This window comes from Gadus morhua, chromosome 3 (genome assembly GCF_902167405.1).
Source record: "Gadus morhua chromosome 3, gadMor3.0, whole genome shotgun sequence".
Taxonomy (NCBI): Eukaryota; Metazoa; Chordata; class Actinopteri; order Gadiformes; family Gadidae; genus Gadus; species Gadus morhua.
In genome coordinates, this window is record NC_044050.1 from 28,630,973 (window position 1) to 28,654,413 (window position 23,441).

General features: G+C 51.3%; 1 protein-coding gene across 1 annotated transcript in view; it reads right to left on the minus strand.

Annotated features, from left to right (window-relative positions):
• LOC115539782 (E3 ubiquitin-protein ligase RNF38-like) overlaps nt 1–22,948 on the minus strand; it is a 32,681-nt gene extending 9,733 nt beyond the window's left edge. Inside the window, 4 exon segments of the mRNA XM_030350577.1 lie at nt 69–301; nt 9,918–9,979; nt 21,160–21,850; nt 22,834–22,948. Of these exon segments, the coding sequence (XP_030206437.1) occupies nt 69–301; nt 9,918–9,979; nt 21,160–21,778 (914 nt within the window). The 5' untranslated portion in view covers nt 21,779–21,850; nt 22,834–22,948.
• Nucleotides 22,949–23,441: the final 493 nt, after the last annotated feature.

The window sequence follows — 23,441 nt, forward strand, 5'->3', positions numbered from 1 at the left end:
CGTTCCAACGATTCTGATCATCACGATTCATCACTCTCATTCTGTAAACACACCCTCCCCCCTCGTACCTGCGTCTCTGGCGGCCGGGCGTCAGACACCTCTCCTGGTGGAAGGCAGGGTGGGGGTGGGGGTGGGGGTGAGGGTGGGGGTGAGGGTGGGGCGGCCGGCGGCTGGGGTGCCCCAGCTCCCAGGGCCGGATGGGGGGGGACGGCGTGGGCGGAGGCGGGGCCGCCGAGGTCAGCTGCTCCAGCACCGACTGACTGGACAGCCGCTGGCGCTTGGGGCTGGGGCTGTCCTCGCTCTGCAGAAGGGGGGGGGGGGGGGGGGGGGGGGGGGGGGGGGGGGGGGGGGGGGGGGGGGGGGGGGGGGGGGGGGGGGGTGAACAGGTTAGCATTGACATTTACATTTAGGGCAGTCAGCAGACGCTTTTATCCAAAGCGCCTTGCAGCCATTTAGACGCATGTTCACGGCTGAGTCAAACAGGCAAGACGACAGCAATAAGGGCGAGGTGCCTTGCACAGGGACACCTCGGGGATCGAACCGGCGACCTTCCGGTTACAAATCAACCCCCTCCACCTCCTGAGCTAAGCCAACCCCCTAGACCCACGGTAGGTGGGGGCAACCCTGGCCCCAATTAAAGCAGTACGCTCGCGCGCGGGTTCCTGTTATGACAGACCAGCCGCTGGGCTCCGACGTCACACACGAGCCTTCCTTCTCTGACTCACAGCGTTTCCTGTAAAGGTGTGCATGTGTTGCGCGTCTGCGTCTGAACAGAGAGGCTTCTGGCCTGGGGGGTTGGGGCTGGGGCGCGCGAGGGGGGGGGGGGGGAGGGCTGTGAGGCAGAGCTCTCTTACGTAGCCACATGGGTACGACGACACACCCTTTACCGGAGAGAGGCGCCTCTGGAACGCACATTGCTGAGCAATGCAGTCGGCCCGGTTGGGTCTAAACAAGTCGCGATGCTGGCCGTGGTGGTGGTGGAGCCGCCAGCTCCCAGACCGAGCCACTCAGCCACTGAGCCGTGAGTCACCCTCTTACTGGCAGAGTGAGGAGGCCTAGACATTCTGCTCTGTGAGCCCCGGACGGACACACACACACACACACACACACACACACACACACTCACTCTGGTCATCTGATAGTCACCGGTCTTCTCTCTTGCTCAGAGTCGTACAAAAAGGGCCGTCATTATACAGCGATATTCTATAGTTTGTGTTGCCATGTTGGCCACGTTCCTCCCCCTCTCCCTTCCCCCTCACCCAGACCCTTCGCCTCCCCCTACCTCCCCTGCGTTGCCATCGGCGTGGGAGGACGTTTTTTAAAAGTGTGATTAAAATGACTCAGCGTCTCGACACTTTTCTGTTACACACACACACACACACACACACACACAAACGCACATAAAAAAGCTCAGCGTGGTAGCTAAGAGGAAACAGCTGGAGAGCAGCCCCACACACACACACTGACACACACACTCACATACACACACACGCACACGTAGCTGCCACTGTGCAGCAGAAGCATACACCCGTACGCTCTGAGGCGATCTCTGTGGCTCCAACAAAGCAGGACTAGTAATAGTCATTAACGGCTGGGTCCTGGTATCCTATCTCTTCACCTACCACCCACACAAACACACACACACACACACACACACACACACACACACACAGTATGCTGCGGCGCCCGTTCGGGCTCATATTTGACCCGAGCTTGGCGAGTTAGCGTGCTTAAGGGGAGCTAGCAGGCTAATGATAAGAATGACCTAACTCAGCCCAGAGTGAGGCGGTGATACTCGATAGGATTGGACGAGCGAGAGAACGAGAGGAGCGGACGATCAAACGAAGGGGGGGGGGGGGAGCAGGGGGGGGGGGGGGGGGGTGACAGTTGGACGGATGAGAGGTGGTGGCGGGAGCGAGTGAGGAGGCGGAGAAGGTGGTGGAGGATGGGAGGGTGGAGGGGGGGGACGGGACTATGTGGGGCCTCGGAGCCCGTAGGGGCCCAGGAGCCATGGATCAGATTTGGGTCGTGGCTTAGGATGACACACCAGGCATCTGTGTGTGTGTGTGTGTGTGTGTCTTTCTACGCGTGTGTGTGTGCGTGTGTGTATCTTTCTACGTGTTTCTGTGTGTGAATCATTCTATGTGCGCGCGTGCGTGCGTGTGCGCGCGTGCGCGTGCGTGCGTGCGTGAGGCGCCAGGACGGGCCACTCCGCTCTGGGGAGAGATCCGTTTCGGAGTCTCGAGTGACGGCGGCGATCGCTGGCCATCAACACACACACACACACACACACACACACACACACACACACACACACACACACACACACACACACACACACACACACACACACACACACACACACACACACACACACACACACACACACACCCCTTGCCCTGGGCCCCGTTAGCCCGACCCAGGCCGGGGCCCCCAGAAGACCCGGCCTGATACCCGGGGGGCCATCGATCCCCCCCCCCCTCCCTCCCCATGGGCAGAGGCGCACACAGAAAGTGGTTTTAAGGTCAGTGCTTTCAAATGGTGTTCCCGCCGCAAGCGGTCGGGTTGAGGAGGGTTCGCAAAAGGTGACCATTGATTTAGCCGTGGTGGAGCGAGCGAGCGAGAAGGAGCGAGAGCGAGGTCCATGAGCGGGCGAGAGACAAAGGCAGGGAACCAAAAGCCGGATCCGTTTCGGACGTTGCTAATGCACTTGTTAGCCTGCTATTGAATGGCATTACACTGTGAGCCATTGATCTAAATGGGTTCTAGGCTACCAAAAAGCGTATGACTTTACTAGGCCGGTTGTGGGCTTTTATTCTGAAAGTGCAGTCGGGGGCTTTTATTCTGGAAGTGCAGTCGGGGGCGTTTATTCTGGAAGTGCAGTTGGGGGCTTTTATCATGGAAGTGCAGTCAGGGGCTTCTATTCTGAAAGTGCAGTCGGGAGCTATTATTCTGGAAGTGCAGTCGGGGGCTTTTATTCTGGAGGTGCGGTCTGGGTTTTTTTTTCTGGAAGTGCAGTCGGGGGCTTTTATTCTGGAGGTGCGGTCGGTGTTATGCAAGCACAGGGTGTTGGGTCAGCTGGGAGGGACAGCACTGGGGTTGCAACACTTTCCATTTTGAAATTTTGGGTGGTTTGCTGAGGCCTGTGAACACATTAATAATCACATGCGTGTTCCTTGGAATAAACTAGAATATGATCTCTTTTCTTTTTGTGGTACTGATGCTTATAAATAAAACTGGAATAAGTGAATTAATTCATGAAAGATGATTTGAAGCACGGTTGACGAGCAGAGGTTTGATTAACAGTGGGTTGTCGGTGACTCAAGGCCCAGCAATACTCAAAAGAAAACAGGAATGCGTCAAGATCAAATGTGAGTGAAGACAGAATCATATTCTTCACATTCGGGGGGAATAAAATATAGATTAATCGTTAACAGATTTCTGGAAATTCAGTCCGCATGTAGTCGGAATTAGTTTGGGAAGGAAGTCAATAAATAATGTAACCTCACAGTTTTGAACGACATGGAAATGCCTCGTTTATTTCTGGAGCCGCAAGCCTTCAAAAAGCCTCTCACTGTTAGATTGAACAAAAAGCTATTTTCCTTTGGTATCTGACATTCAAAACATTTAAAAGCAGGGCAACGGGCCATCAGGCAAATTGATCCATGGCAGTGTGGGTACGAGCCAGCCCGTCTCTCTCTATCTCTCTCCCCCCCACCCTCTCTCTCTCCCCCAACCTCTTTCTCTCTCTCCCCCCCCTTTATCTGTGTCTCTTCCTCTACTGCTGTCATCACACCCTACCAGTACCCCCCCCCTCCCCCTCCCCCACACACACACACACCAGCCCCTAGGGACAGTCTCTGTGCCCATTTTCATATCCATACCGGGGGTCAGCCCCTCCCATCCCCGCCGTTGTACCCCTCAAGTCAGATCTTTGCGCGGGGAGACGGCTCCGAGCTCCTCCTCTTTAAGCGCGCTTATCGTGTCTTGTACGTCCTGGCTCCTCAAAACAGTACTTAGCATCGAGTAGCATCTTATCCTAGCTATCTCTGTTGTGTACGGGGAATGGGTTACCTAGTGATCGTTAGTGCTTGACACTTGGTTCTATGAACATCCTTATTGTACCGACAACGATAAATTGTGGTTTCTCTTTCTTCTGACAAATGTATTTATTCTAAGTCGCTTTGGATAAAAGCGTCGGTTAAATGCCGAAAATGACAATGTACTTGCTCTCTCTTTGGAGAGCCTTCTACCTCTGGTCCTGAATTTAAACGTTGTTTTGGTTGCTTAGTTTTTCAGCCCTTTTCATTTCTAGTATTTTTTGTGTTTCGGGTGTTCGTTTTAACAGCTTGTGTTATAATTGTTTTCGGTGGAAGCTGGTGATTATTCACCAAGACTTTGGTTGACCCAAAATAAACTAAAGTGACAAAGGGAATATAATAAATCCAAGAATTGTGTTTGAATAAAAAATAAGAAAATCAATTAATGATGGATGAGGAAGGAAAGTATAGAACTGAAATTAAATCCTTTAAAAGTATAAAAATGAATAGATGAGTGACAGCTGGAGGACATAGGTGTGCTGCAGTGCAGGTTCTTAGGTTCAGGTGGGTTGGTTCTTGGTCAGATGTACAAGAAGGCTTTTCATCGTCCATTGTGCGGAGATGATTGATTGGACCCACACGTTATCGGTGACATGGTGGAGATATCTCCGGTCGATTGGATCCGATGGTATCGAGGCTAGGTATCGGTAGAATGGGTTGTGTGTTTACGTACATTAGGAGTCTGTTCATTACTGTGTTTTGGATCGTCAGTTTGAATTGTAATCCAGGATGGCATATTCAGTTAACCATTTGATGTAACTGGTGTAGACTTTGAGTATGGTTTCTGATGATACCCCGCTTGGAGGTGGTTAAGTTGACTCCAAGAAATGTGTCAGTGTGGCTTAGTAGGATAGAGTTTCCATAGAGGGATGTTGACCGTGAGAAAAGTTTTCATTGGTGCCTTTGGATTGTTTTTGGCAGCAAGCAATTGGGGGTGATTTTAAGTCGGTCCAGAAGCATAAATGTCCGAAATAAAGATGCTGAACAACAGAGACTCAGGGCTGCCCCTTGTGGCACTCCTGCTTATGGGGTGAATGGTGATGAGATGGCCGGATTCCAACACCGGGTTTCTTATTTCCAAGTGTGGGAGGAAGTTGTGGACGAGTCTTATTGTGGTGGATGGTGGAGTTGGATTTATGGGTGCAGAAGTTTGTATAGTAGTCTTTTGTGCCAGAGTTTGTCTGATTACTTTTCAAAGTGGCAGAACATTGCCAGAGTGAGTTCTTTCTTGAAGCGAGCTGTTTTGGCATGTTTTCTGAGAGGCTGAGAATGGTGTCGTCTGTGGTGGATCTGTTCTTGCGGAAGCATTCTTGGTGGAGTCCTGGTGTGCCTTTGTGCTCGGTGTGATCGGGGCGTCGTGCTGTGCTCGTTCTTTCAAACAGTTTGCCAACATGACTGAGGAGACCGATATGGCCGTCGAGGGTGGATCGTTGGTGGGTGGGTCTCCTCTTGGTTTGTGAATCATGGAGATGCGGCCCAGGATGATACAGACTGTGTGGAGCTAAGAGACAAGGTCCTATTCGTCAGGGTCTTGTTTTAGTAGGATGGGGTCAACTTTTTTCGTCTCCGCTTGCTTTGTTTTTTGTATTTTCTTTAGGATGGATCTTTATTTTAGTGATGCTTATGGCTCGCCGGGCGGTCCGAACGGAGTTTGTGTCTGACCAGGTGTACACATACCATATAGGGTCAAAGTGTGGCATAGTGGGGTGGGAGAGGACATTTTGGGAATGCTCTTTGAAAAGTGCTACTGTGCATCAGCTGTCCGTCTAGTTGAAGCGAGGGGGTTGGTGTGAGTGGTTGTATTTCCATTGAACGCCTTGATCTCCTTGCTGTCCTGCTGTCTTCATTTCCACGGCGCGAGTTAAGGGCCGATTATGGTTCCACGTTCACGCAACGCGAGGGGATTGCGGACCCTCCTTGCGTCCACCGCAAGGGCCGGACGTGCGCCTCGTAAAAATTTTAACATTCCGTCGTGGCGACACAGCAGCAAGGGCTGTAATTGGTCTGCTCACTACAACCCGACGCAGAAACATAATCTGCGTGGTCATTGCGTTGCGTGAAAGTGGGACCATAATCAGCCCTTTAGTCCATCCTCTGGTTCTGGAGTTGGTTGGTTTGTGTCTTCAGTTCTGTTGATCATCTAGTTCTCATTTTTCCCCCTTTGCTTTTGTAGTTGTATTTTTTATATTTTTCTTGCAAGTGCTCTCAGCACAGCGTTAGTGAAGGATGCTGTGATGGGGGGGATGGGAGCTGGGTCTTGGCCTCCTAAAAAGTCGAGTATTTAGCTGGCTAGCGGAGGGGACGCTGTGGATATGGGTGGGTTAGTTGCTGTTCATGTTCCTTACTGGACCGACAGGAATATATCGTTTAGTCTCTTTGGTTAAAAGCCTCTGCTAAATGCCCTAAATCTAAAATCGAAATCTAATGATGGCCAGGTTTGTTTCTATAATTCTGAGTATTAGGCCAGGAGGATTTGTGCTTTTGAATTAAGATCTCCCGTGATGATGGTCGGGTGCGGCTAGGCGGGCAGTGGAGGTTGATTGTTAGAAGAGAGTTATTATTTATGAAAGAAAGTTGTGTTGCCATGTTTTTTTTCGTGGTTGTTGAGTCTATTGTTGTTGTTAGATTGAGGGGGATTCATGAAAAAAAAAGAATATTATTTTTTGCTCAGGTTTGCTAGCCTTCTCTGTTGATGTTTTGCGGTCTTGTCTTGAAGCGTGGTACACGGTATGGGGCGTTTGTTTTGAGGTTTGAAAAGGTCTCGTTGTTGGATGTCGTGACATTGATTCCTTGTGTTGTTTGTAGGAGTCCTTCTGTTTCCTCTTAATCTTTCAGGTTCTTTAGTGTGGTGGAGTTGAAGGTGTCTAGGGTTGAGAGGGAGGTGTCTAGGTTTACTGATGTTGTGGGTCGATCCAGTGGGGATGGTGCTGGATTGTGTGCTTGTCTTGGGGCTGGATTGTGTGCTTGTCTTGGGGCTGGATTGTGTGTTCGTCTTGGGGCTGGATTGTGTGTTCGTCTTGGGGCTGGATTGTGTGTTTGTCTTGGGGCGGGATTGTGCGTTTGTCTTGGGGCTGGATTGTGTGTTTGTCTTGGGGCGGGATTGTGCGTTTGTCTTGGGGCTGGATTGTGTGTTTGTCTTGGTGTTGTGTTGGGGCTGGGACTTACATCTCCTTGAGATGGAGGTCTCCGTTAGGGGTCTAGTGGTACTGCAGTATAAAGCCCAGATGGCGTGTCTTTGGTCTTGGTGATGGGACAAAGGACACGAGTGTGGATTTGTATGTGATATTGTGGGGCGTGTCTGAAACAGACTTCATAACAAAAACATTCATAAGATGGATCAAATGTGCAAAATGAATAAAACAAAAAACAATTTCTACTTAAAATAATTCGTCCCCCTTAGTGATCCGATCTGTGTGTCAGATATGAACGCCCCCCTCGCCCCCCCCCCTCCCATCTCTGGTGTCTGCCTGCCTGCCTGCCTGTCTGCCTTCAACCCCCCCCCCTCCCTCCCTCCCTCTTCCCCCAGGCCTAAAATCTAAAGAGACAAGAAAAATAATCCACACACATGCACACATTCATACATGCATGCAGCGGACGCCTGTCTGAACACATGCAGAGAGCAGCGCCCATTAGTATGAAACTTTGATGGGCTTGTCTGCCTCCGTTAGTGGGAGCCGCCAAGACAGAGTGTGTGTGTGTGTGTGTGTGTGTGTGTGTGTGTGTGTGTGTGTGTGTGTGTGTCTGTGTGTGTGTGTGTGTGTGTGTGTGTGTGTGCTCAAGGAGGCGCAATATTCATAAGGACTGGGAGTTTCTGCGACACACAAAGACACACACACTTGTGTTCTTAAGACGATTGAGCCACGAAATTAAAAGAGTAAATTTGCTGACGTACTTTCATCACCAGGGCCCATCCCACGCACACAGACGCACACGCCCACACACACAGACACACACACAGACACAGACACACACAGACGCACATGCCCACACACATGCACACATGCAGAAAGAACAAGTCACTCCTAACAGAGTACAAATACATTCTGTACTGTTCTGCAGCAGCCATTATGTTCTGCAGTGTTCGTAGCGGGGGGGTAGGGGACCCGGGGGAGGGGGTAGGGGACCAGGGGGAGGGGATGGGGGTGAGCGGGGGGGGGGGGGGGGGGGGGGCTACGCAGCCTCCTGGTGGCTTTCATTATGTCCACACTGGCACCGCTCACACAAAGCCGCGGCCGCTAACTGGACGGTCACCCTGAACCCGCAGCGCTCCACACGCCCTCACCGGTTTCTGGTCCCTACCCAGTAGAGCGAAAAGACACACACATAACACGTGCACACACACACACACACACACACACAACGTGCGCACACATTACCCACACACAGGAAGTGCTGGGAGCAGCTGTTCTGGTTTTCACGTCAACACTGCGATAGCAAGAACCAAAACATAGAGAGGCCCATTCTCTCTCTATCGCCGTGTGCATGCACACACACACACACGCGCACACACACACACACACACACACACACACACACACACACACACACACACACACACACACACACACACACACACTTTAAAACCAAGGTTCCTTTCACATTAATGCCACATAGCCTCCAGACCCACTATTCAAATGCCAGAAGCAAACAGGACGCATAGGTCATATCACCAACTGCGCTAATCTTCAGCAAACGATCCCATGTTAACTAGCAAGCTATCTTTGTTGTACACGGGGAATGGGTTAACCTAGCGATTGCTTGGCACTTGTTTCTATGAACATCCTGACTGTAGCGATAGAGATATATTGCTGTTTCTCTTCTTCTGACAAATGTAATTATTGTAAGTCGCTTTGGATAAAAGCGTCTGCTTAACGCCCCTAAATGTAAATGTTCACTAATCGCCACACTATTCCCTAATCACCAACATTATTTGTCCTATATCAAAGCAAGTCTCGAGAAAGTGCCGCACCACAAAGCACCGCTTGCGCTCCCTCTAAGAGGAGAGCGATGACTTCACCGGAGAGGTGTGAAAACAAACTGTTGACGTTCATCCCCAGCCCGGCCACACAGCCTGCATCCCTTTCCAGATCAGCTCCACGCGCCTGTGCTCGCGGTGTTTGCGCCTCCGAGGGGTCTCGTCTCGACCCTGTCGTCATGGGATATCCTACCACCCTTCCCGTCGCTCAATCTTAGCACAGCGAAGCCTCGGTCACTTCCTGGCAGTCGATAAACAAACAAACTGCAGGCTTGGAGGCGGAGCTCTGCCTGCGATCTGAGGCGTGTGGCACGCAGTGTCGGGGTCAAGCTAGACATCATAACTAGAGTTGTTCCGATACCGATACCAGTATAGGAGATTCCTCCGATGGGTATCGGGTATCGGCGAGTACGCAAGTTCATGCATTTGATCCGATCACGTGACTATGAGAAGCTAATTTACTACACAGGCAGAGAACATCACAAACACTCCGGTGTTAAGCTGCATTCGTTAATAGTTGGAGGTAGGATATCGGAATTGGAAACGCGTCGTCTCCGACCGACGTGCGTTCGAGATACCAAGTCGGAAAAACATGAATGCTCAGGCTTAACTACAAGAATACAAATGTATTATTATATTTATAGATGTATAAAAATAGTGAACCGACTAATACATTGCTGTCACCGTAAATAAGAACAAGCGCTATTAGTAGTTACAATGCTAGAGGCCGTATCGGTTTGTACTCGGTATCGGCCGATACTCAAGTTCAGGAATCGTAAAGGAAAAAAAAAATGGTATGGCAACATCTCTAGAAGTAAAACCAGGTTGTGTTGACGTCTTACCTTGTCGCTCTCGCCTCCGTACGCGTGCTCGGGGTGACAGTGGTAGGCTCCCCCCGTGGCTCCTACACAGAGGACAGAGAGGACGGATCAGACATGCAGAACTCATCGCTCTAGTTAGCCTCGGAGGGGATTAAACAGCCCATGACCTGCTGTCACTGAAGTATGCCCTACCCCTTCACTGCTCACCTTCCCCCCCAACACCGAACACAAAGCGTATCAGAATAACAGTGGAAGAGGTACCTGACGTATATCTATATATGGCCAAAACAATACACCCGAGTTTGTTTCTCAGTTCTGCAAATCGAAACCCGAGTGTTGGTGGATTACGTTCTGGTTCAGACGTGATCCTCTTCATCCTTTACATCAGCCTTTTAGATCGGTAAACAGAAGTAAAACCGGAACAAAATGGAATGTGCTATTGCTGGGAAAAGGCAAAATGGAGGCTTAGCATCCTGGCCTCCATAGACACGGTTGGCACTGGTGGCAGGTCAGAGAAACCACCATCATCATTATTAAACACTGGTTGGACGGCTGGGTGTAAAATGTTGGACCTATCTCTTTTTAATGATTTGCCACGGGTAGAACGACACAGGGAGTACGAGCGGGCGAGAGACAGCCTCCGATTCGTAGCGAGTGCGCAGCCTCTCTTAGCTCCACTTTAGCACCAGTCTGTTTTCAAACCATACTGGCAACTCTGCGCTCCAACAGAACACTTCGAGAAGACAGACTGTCCTGCTCCCGGTCCTAAGAAAACACTGAACACAGGCTACAACAACAGAACGGCTCAACAGACGAGTCCATTCTATGAGAGGGGAAATACAAACGGCTGAAATGGGGACACAGTTTCCCCCGAAAAACATTTCAAGGCAGAATATCAGGCAGATATTCTTGAAATGCACAATTGATTAGTTTGTGTTTGTTCCCCACTCGATTTATTTTCTGCATTTGTTGTTTTGAAACCGGATTAAAAATATTAAGAGCACAGATCCCAGCCCACGCGTCTAAGTGCTTTTTACTTGGGGTGTGTATGACTGTGTCTGTGTGTGTAAAAGAAAGTGAGTGACATTAGGACTCAAATAAAAAAAAGACTGCACACAAAACAGAACAGGGTCTACTGTAGACGGTGTGTGAACACACACACACACACACACACACACACACACACACACACACACACACACACACACACACACACACACACACACACACACACACACACACACACACTTAATCCTGGATTAGCAGAGCTCTCTGACGATACCCCCGCTCGCATCTTCCCCGACTAAGACTTTTACTCTTTTGTTTTCCTCGTGGCCTTTCATCTCCTGTTTGTCTGTTGTGTTGCGGCTTTATTCTTCTTCTTTCCGTGCACACGCCGGTGTTATTGTTTCTCCGAGCGCTGGTTCTATCCGCGGCGCTACGCCTTTCGGCCGTACCCACCACCACCACCACCACCACCACCACAGATGGTGGCAGCGGTCCCACCACCAAGGACATGTTGTCCCAAGGGCAACCCCCGACCGGCTGCACCCCCCCACCGCAAAGGGGTCGGGGGGGGGGGGGGGGAAGAATGTCATGGGGGGGGGGGGGGGGGGGAGATGGGGTGGGAGCGAATCAGGGTGAGCACTGAGGCTTCTGAAGGCCGTTTTATTTTATTCCAGCACCACCTCTCTGTTGTCGTTAGTTTGCCGTCTTTTTTTTTTTTCCACGCTGCCTTTGAAGAGAGACTGTGATTGACAACAAAGACGGCAGAGAGACAAAAGGAATATATATAAATGAGAGAGAGAGAGAGAGAGAGGGAGAGAGAGAGAGAGAGAGAGAGAGAGAGAGAGAGAGAGAGAGAGAGAGAGAGAGAGAGAGAGAGAGAGAGAGAGAGAGAGAGAGAGAGAGAGACTATGCAAAAAAATTAATTCCTCAATCCCTCGTGCTGTGGCACACAAGAACCCAACCCCCCCCCCCCCCCCCCCCCCCCCTCCCCCCGAAACCATGAATAAATGAAAAAGGATTTAGCCGCTCCAGGTAAGCATGGGCCCTAATGCCAGGTAAAAGAATATCTAAAAGGAGTCTCAACTGAGAGAGCCAACCTTCAGCGCGGCGCTCTGGCAGAGCCCGACCGTCTGCTGTACAGAGGCCCCTTCACGGATCACCAGAGGCCCACGTAAACAGAGCGGGCGTCCTCCCTGAACCAGAGGGGTCTCTGATGACTCAGTGGCGCCAGAGCTCCCAGACGGACCCCCACTCTGCCAGAACCCGCTCTGTACTGGGACACTCCCAGACCAGTCCCTCAAACCCACCCTCTACTGGGACACTCCCAGACCAGTCCCTCAAACCCACTCTGTACTGGGACACTCCCAGTCGGACCCCAGTCCCTCAAACCCACTCTGTACTGGGACACTCCCAGACCAGTCCCTCAAACCCACCCTCTACTGGGACACTCCCAGACCAGTCCCTCAAACCCACTCTGTACTGGGACACTCCCAGACCAGTCCCTCAAACCCTCTCTGTACTGGGACACTTCCAGACCCGACCCTCAGCCAAACCCACTCTATACTGGGACACTCCCAGTAAGACACCAGTCCCTCAAACCCACTCTGTACTGGGACAATCCCAGACCAGTCCCTCAAACCCACCCTCTACTGGGACACTCCCAGACCAGTCCCTCAAACCCACTCTGTACTGGGACACTCCCAGACCAGTCCCTCAAACCCACTCTGTACTGGGACACTTCCAGACCCGACCCTCAGCCAAACCCACTCTATACTGGGACACTCCCAGTAAGACACCAGTCCCTCAAACCCACTCTGTACTGGGACACTTCCAGACCAGTCCCTCAAACCCACTCTGTACTGGGACACTCCCAGACCAGTCCCTCAAACCCACTCTGTGCTGGGACACTCCCAGACCAGTCCCTCAAACCCACTCTGTACTGGGAGACTCCCAGACCAGTCCCTCAAACCCACTCTGTGCTGGGACACTCCCAGACCAGTCCCTCAAACCCACTCTGTGCTGGGACACTTCCAGACCCGACCCTCAGCCAAACCCACTCTACACTGGGACACTCCCAGTAAGACACCAGTCCCTCAAACCCACTCTGTACTGGGACACTCCCAGTAAGACACCAGTCCCTCAAACCCGCTCTGTACTGGGAAAGTCCCAGCCCAGTCCCTCAAACCCACTCTGTACTGGGACACTCCCAGACCAGTCCCTCAAACCCACTCTGTACTGGGACACTCCCAGACCAGTCCCTCAAACCCACTCTGTACTGGGACACTCCCAGACCAGTCCCTAAAACCCCCTCTGTACTGGGACATTCCCAGACCAGACCCCAGTCGCTCAGCCAAACCCACTCTCTGCTGGGACCCAGAGTGATTCTAGAGCCCTGAGAATGTGTCCGAGACATCATGTCCGGGGTGTAGAGTGACGCATGCTTTCTGCACGCAGGACCCTGGCCGTGTAAACAACCGCCGTTCTGGACACCCACGGGCGGGAGAGTGGGACGGGGGAGGGAGAGTGGGATGGGAGGCAGAGTGGGTGAGACGGGGGAGGGCCAGGGTGTTTGGATATGGTGTTGGATATTCACTGCCGTTTCATCGACTGAGCTTTTAATGTTGTCATGTGCTTGAAGGCGCACAAAACTTAGTCCTGATGTGAACGATTACTTATTGGATGTCGTACGTCCTTGCACCTAAAAATAGTACCAAGCATTGTGCAGCATCTCATCCTATCTCTCTTGCATACAGGGAATGGGTTTAACCTATAGATTGTAAGTGTTTGGCACTTGTTTCTATAAACATCCATACTGTACTGTACTTTCTTCTGACAAATGTACTCATTGTAAATTGCTTTGGACTAAAGCAGCTGCTAAATACCCTAAATGTGAACGTAACTGCTGTTCTGTAGTCTATATGGCAGCATTGGGCAGATGGTTGCATTCACCTGTTTCGGGGCCAATCCTACTTGGCCCTCTCATGGTCTAGAAGGCCCTTCTAATGCTGTGATACAGTGGATGAAAGTATGGACAAGGGTACATCCTATTATAAACACAAATACGAGGCAGTGATCTGTCACCAGCAGCCACCAAGACTCCCGCATAGGTTGGCGTTTGTTGTGTGCGTGATTTTGCGAGGAGTTATCCACACGCATGGGCTGTACAGCGCTGACCGGTGTCGTCCCGTTCTTGTGGTGAAGCGGGGCCTTAAGACGCACACTATAGAGTACGACAATCTGGACACGCTATGTACGCACACACGCACAACAACAAGGCAGGCACACTCTGCGAATGGTTAAAGGACTGGTATGTACAGTGTACACGCGCGAAACGTAAACACACTCCATGAGATTAGAGCCGGGAGGGAACGGGAATGAAAGGCAAAGGGAGTCGAGGCTGTATCGGGGATGACAGAGAGCGAGGGAAAGCGAGCGAGCGAGCGAGAGAGAGAGACCAAAGAAGAAGAGGTTGGAACGAGAGTAAAGGACGAGATAAACCGCTCTGTGGGCTGCACATAGCAGCGGCATAGAGGGGGGGTGGGGGGGGGGGGGGGGGGGGGGGGGGGGGGGGGGGGGGAGGGGGAGAGGAGGGGGGGAGAACATGGAGGAGGATGAAGAGAAGGGGGGAGGAAGAGAGCAGAGGGACAGTAGAGGGAGGAGGAAAGAGTGTGTGTGTGTGTGTGTGTGTGTGAGAGAGATAAGGACAAAATGGGTAGAGAACGAGAGAGAGAAGGCTGGACAAGTCATAGAATATAGATAGAGGGAGAGATGGAGCGAGCTAGGGAGACAGGGGGAGGAGAGAGAGAGAGAGAGAGAGAGAGAGAGAGAGAGAGAGAGAGAGAGAGAGAGAGAGAGAGAGAGAGAGAGAGAGAGAGAGAGAGAGAGAGAGAGAGAGAGAGAGAGAGAGAGAGAGAGAGAGGGGGGGGTTGTGTCTTCCCTCCTTGACTGCTATTGATTTTCTGTAAGCCTGAGAGTGCATCAGCTATTTCTATCCATTTCCCCACTCCCTACCCCCCCCCCCCCCCCCCCCCCCACCCCCACTCTCCCATTACCGTTTTCCCTTCCTCCACACACACACACACACACACACCTCCCCATCATACTTCTCACACTCCGTCACTTCATCAGCACCCTTCCCCCCCCCCTCCCTCCGTCTGATCACCCAGCCATCGTCCGTCACTTCATCAGCACCCTTCCCCCCCCCCCCTCCGTCTGATCACCCAGCCATCGTCCGTCCCACCTCCCAACACATCCCTCCCCCTTTCCTCTTCCTCTTCCTCGCCGTTCTCTCGCTCTCCTCCGTGTCGCTCCACGCGACTCCGTGAACACACTCTTAATCACTCAGAGGCCCCGCCCCCCCCCCCTCACACCCATCCTGACAGCGCAGGGGTTCTGGGGGGCGTGCGGGCGGGGGGCTCTAATCATCCCACTGCAGCACTGGGATTGGAACTGGGACGGGAACTGGTTCCCTGCAGTCTCCCCGCTCTGAATGTTGATCTGCCCTGAAGTGGAGCCGCTGCTCCTGGGTCAGCCACCGCCGCCGATAAAGCATGTCACCGTGATCCTTTCACAACCCCCGAGTGTGTGTGTGTGTGTGTGTGTGTGTGTGTGTGTGTGTGTGTGTGTGTGTGTGTGTGTGTGTGTGTGTGTGTGTGTGTGTGTGTGTTTTCGCTCGTTACCGTGTATCTGTTTTCGTGCGTGTGTGTTTTAATGTGCGTGTGTGTGTGCCTGTTTTCATGTGTGCGTGTGTGTGTTTTCGTGTGTGTGAGTGTTTTTCGTGCGTGTGTGAGTGTTTTTCGTGCGTGTGTGCGTGTGTGAGTGTTTTTCGTGCGTGTGTGTGTGTGTGTGTGTGTTTTTCGTGTGGTGTGTGTGTGTGTGTGTGTGTGTGTGTGTGTGTGTGTGTGTGTGTGTGTGTGTGTGTGTGTGTGTGTGTGTGTGTGTGTGTGTGTGTGTGTTTCGCGCGCGCGCGTGCGTGTGTGCGTGCGTGCGCGCAGCCATGCACTTCATTCGGTCGGTCTCCAGAGAGAAACGAAACCAAAGGCTGGGCTTAACGTCACACACACTTAAGTTGTGAAAATATTTGTGCAGGCATAGGAAAACACATTCAACCACTCCTTCACACGTCTCACTTCTTCTCACTTTGACTCCAGCGCCAATAACACTCTCCCCCTCTGCGAGAGGCGCTACCCAGCAGAGACACAGACAGAGAGATGGATATAGAAATTGAAAGGGATACATTCGAGAAGGTCAACAGCACAGAGAGATTCTGGGTACTGAAAGGGAGAAAGGAGCCACTCCATTCAGAGAACCTTTCCCTTAGATCAATAATATGAAATGTAATGTAATTAAGCTTTTTGGTTAAAGAAACATGCTGTTCTCTTTCTGTATTCTGTAGGTACAGATGCAAAATAAGGGCTTTGCTTTCAATAAAAAAAACTAGCATTGTGTACTTGGCATTGTGTAGCACCTTATCCTAGCTATCTTTGTTGCATACGGGGAATGGGTTAACCTAACAATTATTATAGTGCTTGATATTTGAACATCCTTACTTCACCGAAAGCGATCTATTGTTTCTCTTTCTTCTGACAAATATACTATATTCTAAGTTTCTTTGGATAAAAGCGTCTGCTAAATCCCCTAAATATAAAGGTAAATGTAAAAGTAATGCACGAGCCTAAAGCAACACACTTACTACTTGGGCGCTAATGAACGCCCAAGCAATGCTGAAATCGGCCTGAAGGCAAAAGCCTCGTGCTCGGTTGAATCTGTCAGTTACATTTTGAAGTAGTTCAACCAGTGTATCAACACCGGTGTGTTGGATCGGTGAAGCCCATCTCAAATAAACCAAAAAAAAAAGAAAAACAGCCCCTGGCAAATGGTGTCATTCTCGCCGGGTGAAAAGCCTCCTTCACATTCTAATCAATGGCTGAATGAACGCAGCCCTTCCCCATCAAAAGAGTCCCGCCGCTCTCTGTCAACACGGCTGAATGTCGCCGGAGCCTCACGAGCACAACAAACTTATTTATCAATTCAACCACTGAGCACAGCTCTCTCAGTGGGAGGTATTAGCCCCCCCCCCCCCTCTGAGAGGAGACACACACACACACACACACACACACACGCACGCTTTGCATACACTTTGCATAACGGCTAAAACAAGAGCTAATAAATGGGGGAACACAGCGGTGGAAGGGAGATGGAGAGCGGAGCAGGTCTGGGTCTGTGCTCAGGCTCAGAGCGGAGGCTTCGGCTGCCAAGGCCCGAGCGCTCCAAAGGAATGATGTGGGAAGGAGAGGTTAGCCCGGGCCAAGCCCTGCCTGGCCGGCTGCACCCGTGGCTGCCGGGAAGAGGGCCTGGAGCCAGGAGCCAGGAGTGGGCAGGCCTGTTCCTGCCCTACTTCCAGCCCCCCCCTCTTCCTCTACGTCAGCAGCCACACACACACACACACACACACACACACACACAATCACGTTTGTGCGCACACACAATCCGATCGTGCACACACACGAGCACACACACACACAGAACGTGCGCACACATAAGTTCACACACACACACACACACACACACACACACACACACACACACACACAGGCGCACACACACATGAGCACACACAGAGAGCCCCTCCCCCACATCTCCCGCCACCACTCCCTCCAAAAATGACCTTATTCACCCTCTGGGCGGCCCTTTCTGCGCCCCCTTCTTCAGCCTAATCATCTCCCCTTCCCCGACTCCCTCGCTCACTAACACACACTTCCTGTCCCTGACCTTCCAGCCCGTTCCTCCTCCTCCTCCTCCTCCTCCTCCTCTCGCACGCCCACAGAACGCTCCCTCTGTCCGACGGCTGCCTCCGCTACACTTTTCAATCTCCCTTTTCCCAGTGAAACTCCATTATATTTCTTTCCCACATGCCCCATACATATTACTGCAAATCACTTTCCCCCCGTGTGAGAGTGACTGAGTGAGTGAGATAGAGAGAGAGAGAGTGTGCATTTGAAATAGAAAGAGGACAGAAAAGGATGGCTCGCGCGGAGAGATGAGGCCACGTTTTCTATCCGGTCGTTGCGATCATATTTTCCAACGGAGCTTGATTTCCCTAATGTGCTTAAGACACTCACTTCCTGCCTCGACGGGTTCCCAGCCCCTGGGCTCGCGCGGCCAAACGTGTGACCCGCAAATCTCCACCGGACCACGGGGCCGGCCTGTTGACAAACCCACGTTCACATCGGAAAGAATGTTCCATACTCTCTGCACACAACACCGCTTCCTCCATGTTGTTGCACTGCCAGCTGTACAGAGAAGTCTGCGTGTTTATATCGAAATAACCGAGAGGAACCGAGGGTAAAACACTTAACAGATCCACCAGGGCAACTAGATCAATCTAGAATCACGGGTTGTAAATAATGGACTGTATAATAAGGCCAGCCTTTATCTGGGTCCAGGCCGAACTCTGAGGACCACGACACGACTTCCTCTGCTTCTTTTTTAACTCGGGGGGGGGGGGGGTTATAAAAGAGAATAAAAAATAAAAAAAGACGGTTGCCAAGACAACCAGCCTAACATAAACGACAACAACAACAACAGAAAGGGAGGATGTCCTCTTCCACGTTGCGGTGGAGTGAGGGTGGAGGGTGGCGGACACAGGTTGAGGAGAGGGGGAGAAGGGGAGGAGGAGATGGGGAGAGAGGGGGAGGAGGAGGAGCAGCCATCCATCCATCTTCTGCTCCGGACAATCCATTAAAACCATCCCCTCTGCAAGACAAAAGCCTGCTAGGACACCGCGGCAGTGGGGAGAGGGGGTAGAAGAAGAAGAAGAAGAAGAGGAGAGAGAGGGAGGCGAGCGAAGCCAAAACGAAAAAGGCATGAAAGGAAGAGGAAACGAGAAGACTGCAGGAGGAAACGACACTCGTCAGGCCGCGATACAGGGCGCAAACATGGCTCCCATAGGCAAACCGCGTGTGTGTGTGTGCGCTGGTCGTTTACCTAACATATGCAAGGCCTTACTCTCAGAGGGAATATTTTTGAATCTCGGTGGTTTGTGATTTCTGAGGGCTTGGCAGGGCTGAATAGGCCAGCCAAGGGTGGTGGTGTGCGCCCCGGTGTATGCGTGTCCACGCGTGTGTTTGAGAGAGAGAAGGACATCATTAGCTTTCATGCCCAACGCAGGTGACTGCCGTGGGAAGAATAGAGCAAGGCAGGCCTAGCGTCTCTTTCAAACTAGCAGGGCCCATTTTGTCGGTGAAAGGGGGGGTGGGGGTGCTGCTTTGCTAATGAAGGCGTGTCGCACATAGGGAGACCCAGACTAGCCAGCTGCCTGGCTCTGTGTGTGTTTATTCCAGAATATTCCACCCGTTAACATGTACAGCTAGGCCAATGAAACAGCCCTAGTAACACACCGCACTGTAGCTAGTCCTGTAGCCGCGGATCAGCTAATTAAACTGTAATCTGTTCGGCCAGCAGTGTTATCTGCCAAGGACTGCGAGCAGCGTGTGAACTGTTTTCTTTTAGGCAAACACGCACAGCACACGCCTACAGCCTGCCCGTATCAGGCCTGCAGTATGTTTGATCCAAGGCAGAGAGAGAGAGAGAGAGAGAGAGAGAGAGAGAGAGAGAGAGAGAGAGAGAGAGAGAGAGAGAGAGAGAGAGAGAGAGAGAGAGAGAGAGAGAGAGAGAGAGAGAGAGAGAGAGAGAGAGAGAGAGAGAGAGATAAGGATGGCACTATTGAGAACGGGTTGTGATGCTAGGTCAGTGTTCACCTACAGATATTAAAGAGATGCTAGTTGATTGTTATTGTCATATTAAATGTATACAAAGGTTGTTGTTCTTTGTTTGGGGTGGATAGTGTCCGAAACACACACACACACACACACACACACACACACACACACACACACACACACACACACACACACACACACACACACACACACACACACACACACACACACACACACACTTCATTTCTAAACAGATTTGTTTTGATGCCCACTCCCCCAAAACTGGTATTTCCACTATTTATCTTTAAACCACTGCTCAGCTTACACTCTTCTTTGTAAAAACGGATCATCTATTGAGGAATGCACCTATACAAAATAATTAGCTGGCATAAAACCAGTCTGATTCAGGACCTTTATGAATCGAAAAAAAGGAATTAAGAAAAACAAATTGCACAAGTACTGCAACACACAGATCATGAATCTGTTCCGCTTTAAAGTCAACGAAACTTAGCTGGAGTCGAGATTGCAATCACATCGAATAATCATGCCGATCAACTTCTTTGTTTTTTTAGATTAAAGAGAGCCTTTCCATAGGCCACAAATTATCATTGTGTGTGTGTGTATGTGTATGTGTGTGTGTGTGTGTGTGTGTGTGTGTGTGTGTGTGTGTGTGTGTGTGTGTGTGTGTGTGTGTGTGTGTGTGTGTGTGTGTGTGTGTGTGTGTGTGTGTAAACAGGACGTTAATAGCCTGCCATCGTCAGAGGCACATTCTACATCCCATAATATGGATCAACCAGGTATTCATTGCCGGCTCAAACTGAAGCCTGCGTGCCAACGGTTCGATCCTAGAGCCGATAAACTCACCACCTTTTCAATAAACGTACCGATGGAGACGGTGATACTTTCAGTGTGGCCATGCATGCCTTAAATAATATACTTTTTATTCTGTCAACAAACAGACTATGATCCGGCGCTTGCAGAGAAAACGACCTGTAGGTTTTGACGGGCTTCAGGTTTGTTGATTCGACACATATCTGTCTGAAGTGTACTTGGCTCCAATAAGCCCCCGTACCGCGTAATCCTGCCTTCGTGTCGGAAGAGAGACGCGGGGGATACAAGAACGGGGGAGCACGATATGGGGGACTCCTTAGCAGCCTGGTTCGTATATCATTGTGTATTCATACTCTGTATATCCACACAGACAGCTCAGACGCTTTCCCTACATTATATCATAGTTATTGACGGGTAAATGCTGTGTAACCACTTGCCAAAATAGCTTCTGTTTACCATTCCCTTCTATATTAGAGACTTAAAAGACGGTTGACCCACAACCCCATGCGTACTGATGAACACTCGCGATAGCCACAATAAACACCTTGTCTAATTAAAAATTAACTTACATGAATACACACCCACAGTCCCACACCCACCTCATAAAACAGCATGGCTTCTCTTACGCTTCTAAATCCCCCTCCCCTCCCTTTCCCAAACCACGCCAGCTAACACAAGCAACCCACCCAGGTGAAGAAGCTTACCTGCGGCTGAGATGCGGTGCGCTCCGCCGGCTGCCGAGAGCCTCTGGATGCCAGAGGAGCTGTTATTTCCAGAGGGTCGCGCCTGGTTCTCCGAGTGGTTGTTGTGAGCAAGTTGTGCGCAACCGGCGTTGTGTTGCTGCTGCTGCTGTTGCTGCTGTTGCTGCTGCTGCTGCTGCTGCTGCTGTTGTTGTTGATGAAGTTGATACTGATGGTGGTTAGATCCCATGACCCCGTTCCCGGTAATCCCGTTCCCATTCCCAGCACCGGCGTACTGCTGGTAATATCCAGAACGAGATCGCGAGCGAGTCCTCGGGGGCTCCATGGCCACGAGCTGGGGGTCGTAAGGGTGGAAGAGGAAGGCGGAGGCGGATGGCGGCAGCGGTGGCGGCGGGGGAGGGGATCGCGTCGGACCGCTCTGGCTGTAGGCGCTGTAGCCCCCGGGGGGTCCACGGCCCCCCTCTGCACCCCCGTATTCTGTGCGCTCCGCAGCCTCGGCCGCCCCCGCCTCGTCAAATAAATCAGCTCCTTTGGGGACCGGCTCGGGGGTGGTGGCGGGCAGCCGGGGGTAGATCCTGGGTAGATCCTGAGTCGTGGGTTGTCCAGTGGCTGCGATTGGCATTTCCTTTCGGGGATTTCCTCTTTTTTCTTCTGGTTCCCCCCCCTCTCTCTCACATAAAGGGGCTTTCAGACACTGTTGAACATACAGGAGATGAGGGAAGGATGGGGGGCAGCGTTACGGTGGATCACGACACACATCCTATCTCAGCCTAAACACAACATGAACACATGAGCCAACACGTCGCGGAGACTCGCTCGTTTTAACGGCCAAATGTTCTGCGACTGGACCGCGTCCCACAAGTTGGACTCTCTGGCGAACACGCAGCGCAAAACGGAAACGCTGGCTGGGTTAGTCATGAAGAAAGACCCCCGGTCACCACAGTCTCCTCATGTTTAACACATGAGCGGGACTATGAGTCGACCCTGGGAAACTAATCAGCCCCCTCGCTTTGAAACCTTTAATCACAACAGCGGCGGCGCGGTAGGGGAGCAACGCGGCGTGGTGCCGTAGGAGAGGGACGCGGCGCGGTAAGAGAGCGGCGCAGCGCGGTAGCTGCGCTAGCTAACACTAAATGAACCCGATAAAGCGCAGCGTCCTCCAGCCTCGTCACGGCGCCGTCCTATGCGGTCGTTACGGAGCGGCGGTGTTGTTTTTACGCACCGAGTTTAGCAGGACTTTGGCCACTTTTGGCGTCATGCGAAGTTGTCAAACCAGTCTGCGTAACGCTGGGCAGGCTGATCCACCCCTCCTCCCCTCCCAGTAGGACCCACCTCCTCCCCTCCCAGTAGACCCAGCGCCAGCCTCCCACGCCTCGATCCCTTTAAACGGGGCGCTTAATAAAGAGCCAAATCTGGAAGGAAACACGAGATAAACCGTAAACCGTGTGTGGATCGGGTCTGGAAACGACCAGGGACACGGTGTGTTTTGCCCTATCCGTGGATGGCGGAACCACCGAGGCGCAAAATAATGGGTAAAAAAAAAAGTGTCCAACCGCAGATTACAAAGAAAGAATAACGCTTAGAATAATCGCTTAGAATAAAAGGAAGACACCGTCTCTCGGTTTCCGCCGTGAATCGGGATATTAAGACGACTTAAATAGTTTGAGAGCAACTTACCCGTCGACACACGCTCCTCAAGTGTACCACAAACCGGGGATGTGTGGATAATATGTGTGTGAGTGTGTGTCTGTGCGCCCCGTGTGTGTCAGCGTGAAATGTGACAGACAGTCAGCAGCGCTCCGGTCGGATTTATATCAGACCTGGCGCGTCGAAACCAGAGAACCCACCGCGACCAACCCTCGCTTTACGGACATCGGTTCGAGTCGTGGTCGAGGGCAATCAGCTTCGATAGCACTTTTAGGCAATTTTTTGTTGGAATTGTATTCTTGTATCCCCCGATTTTGTTAGTTGGAGAGTGTTTAGTGTTATTGGTGTGATCGGTACTTGATTGGTCTGGCCTGGATACCAAACGCTGAGGAGAGCAAAGAGGCAGGCCTAAAGGGGCTTTAAATTATTTATTTACAAATGCCAAGCCTCCCCATTGCAGCTGTTTCCTTTCCTTCTATAAACTTTATTTTATATTTATAAACCGTATATATAGATATTTATTTATAGACGGTATATATATTTTATATATATGTAATATAGCCTATATATACACCGTATCTAAATATACATATATATATACCAACTAATATATATATAATCACCCCTATATATATATA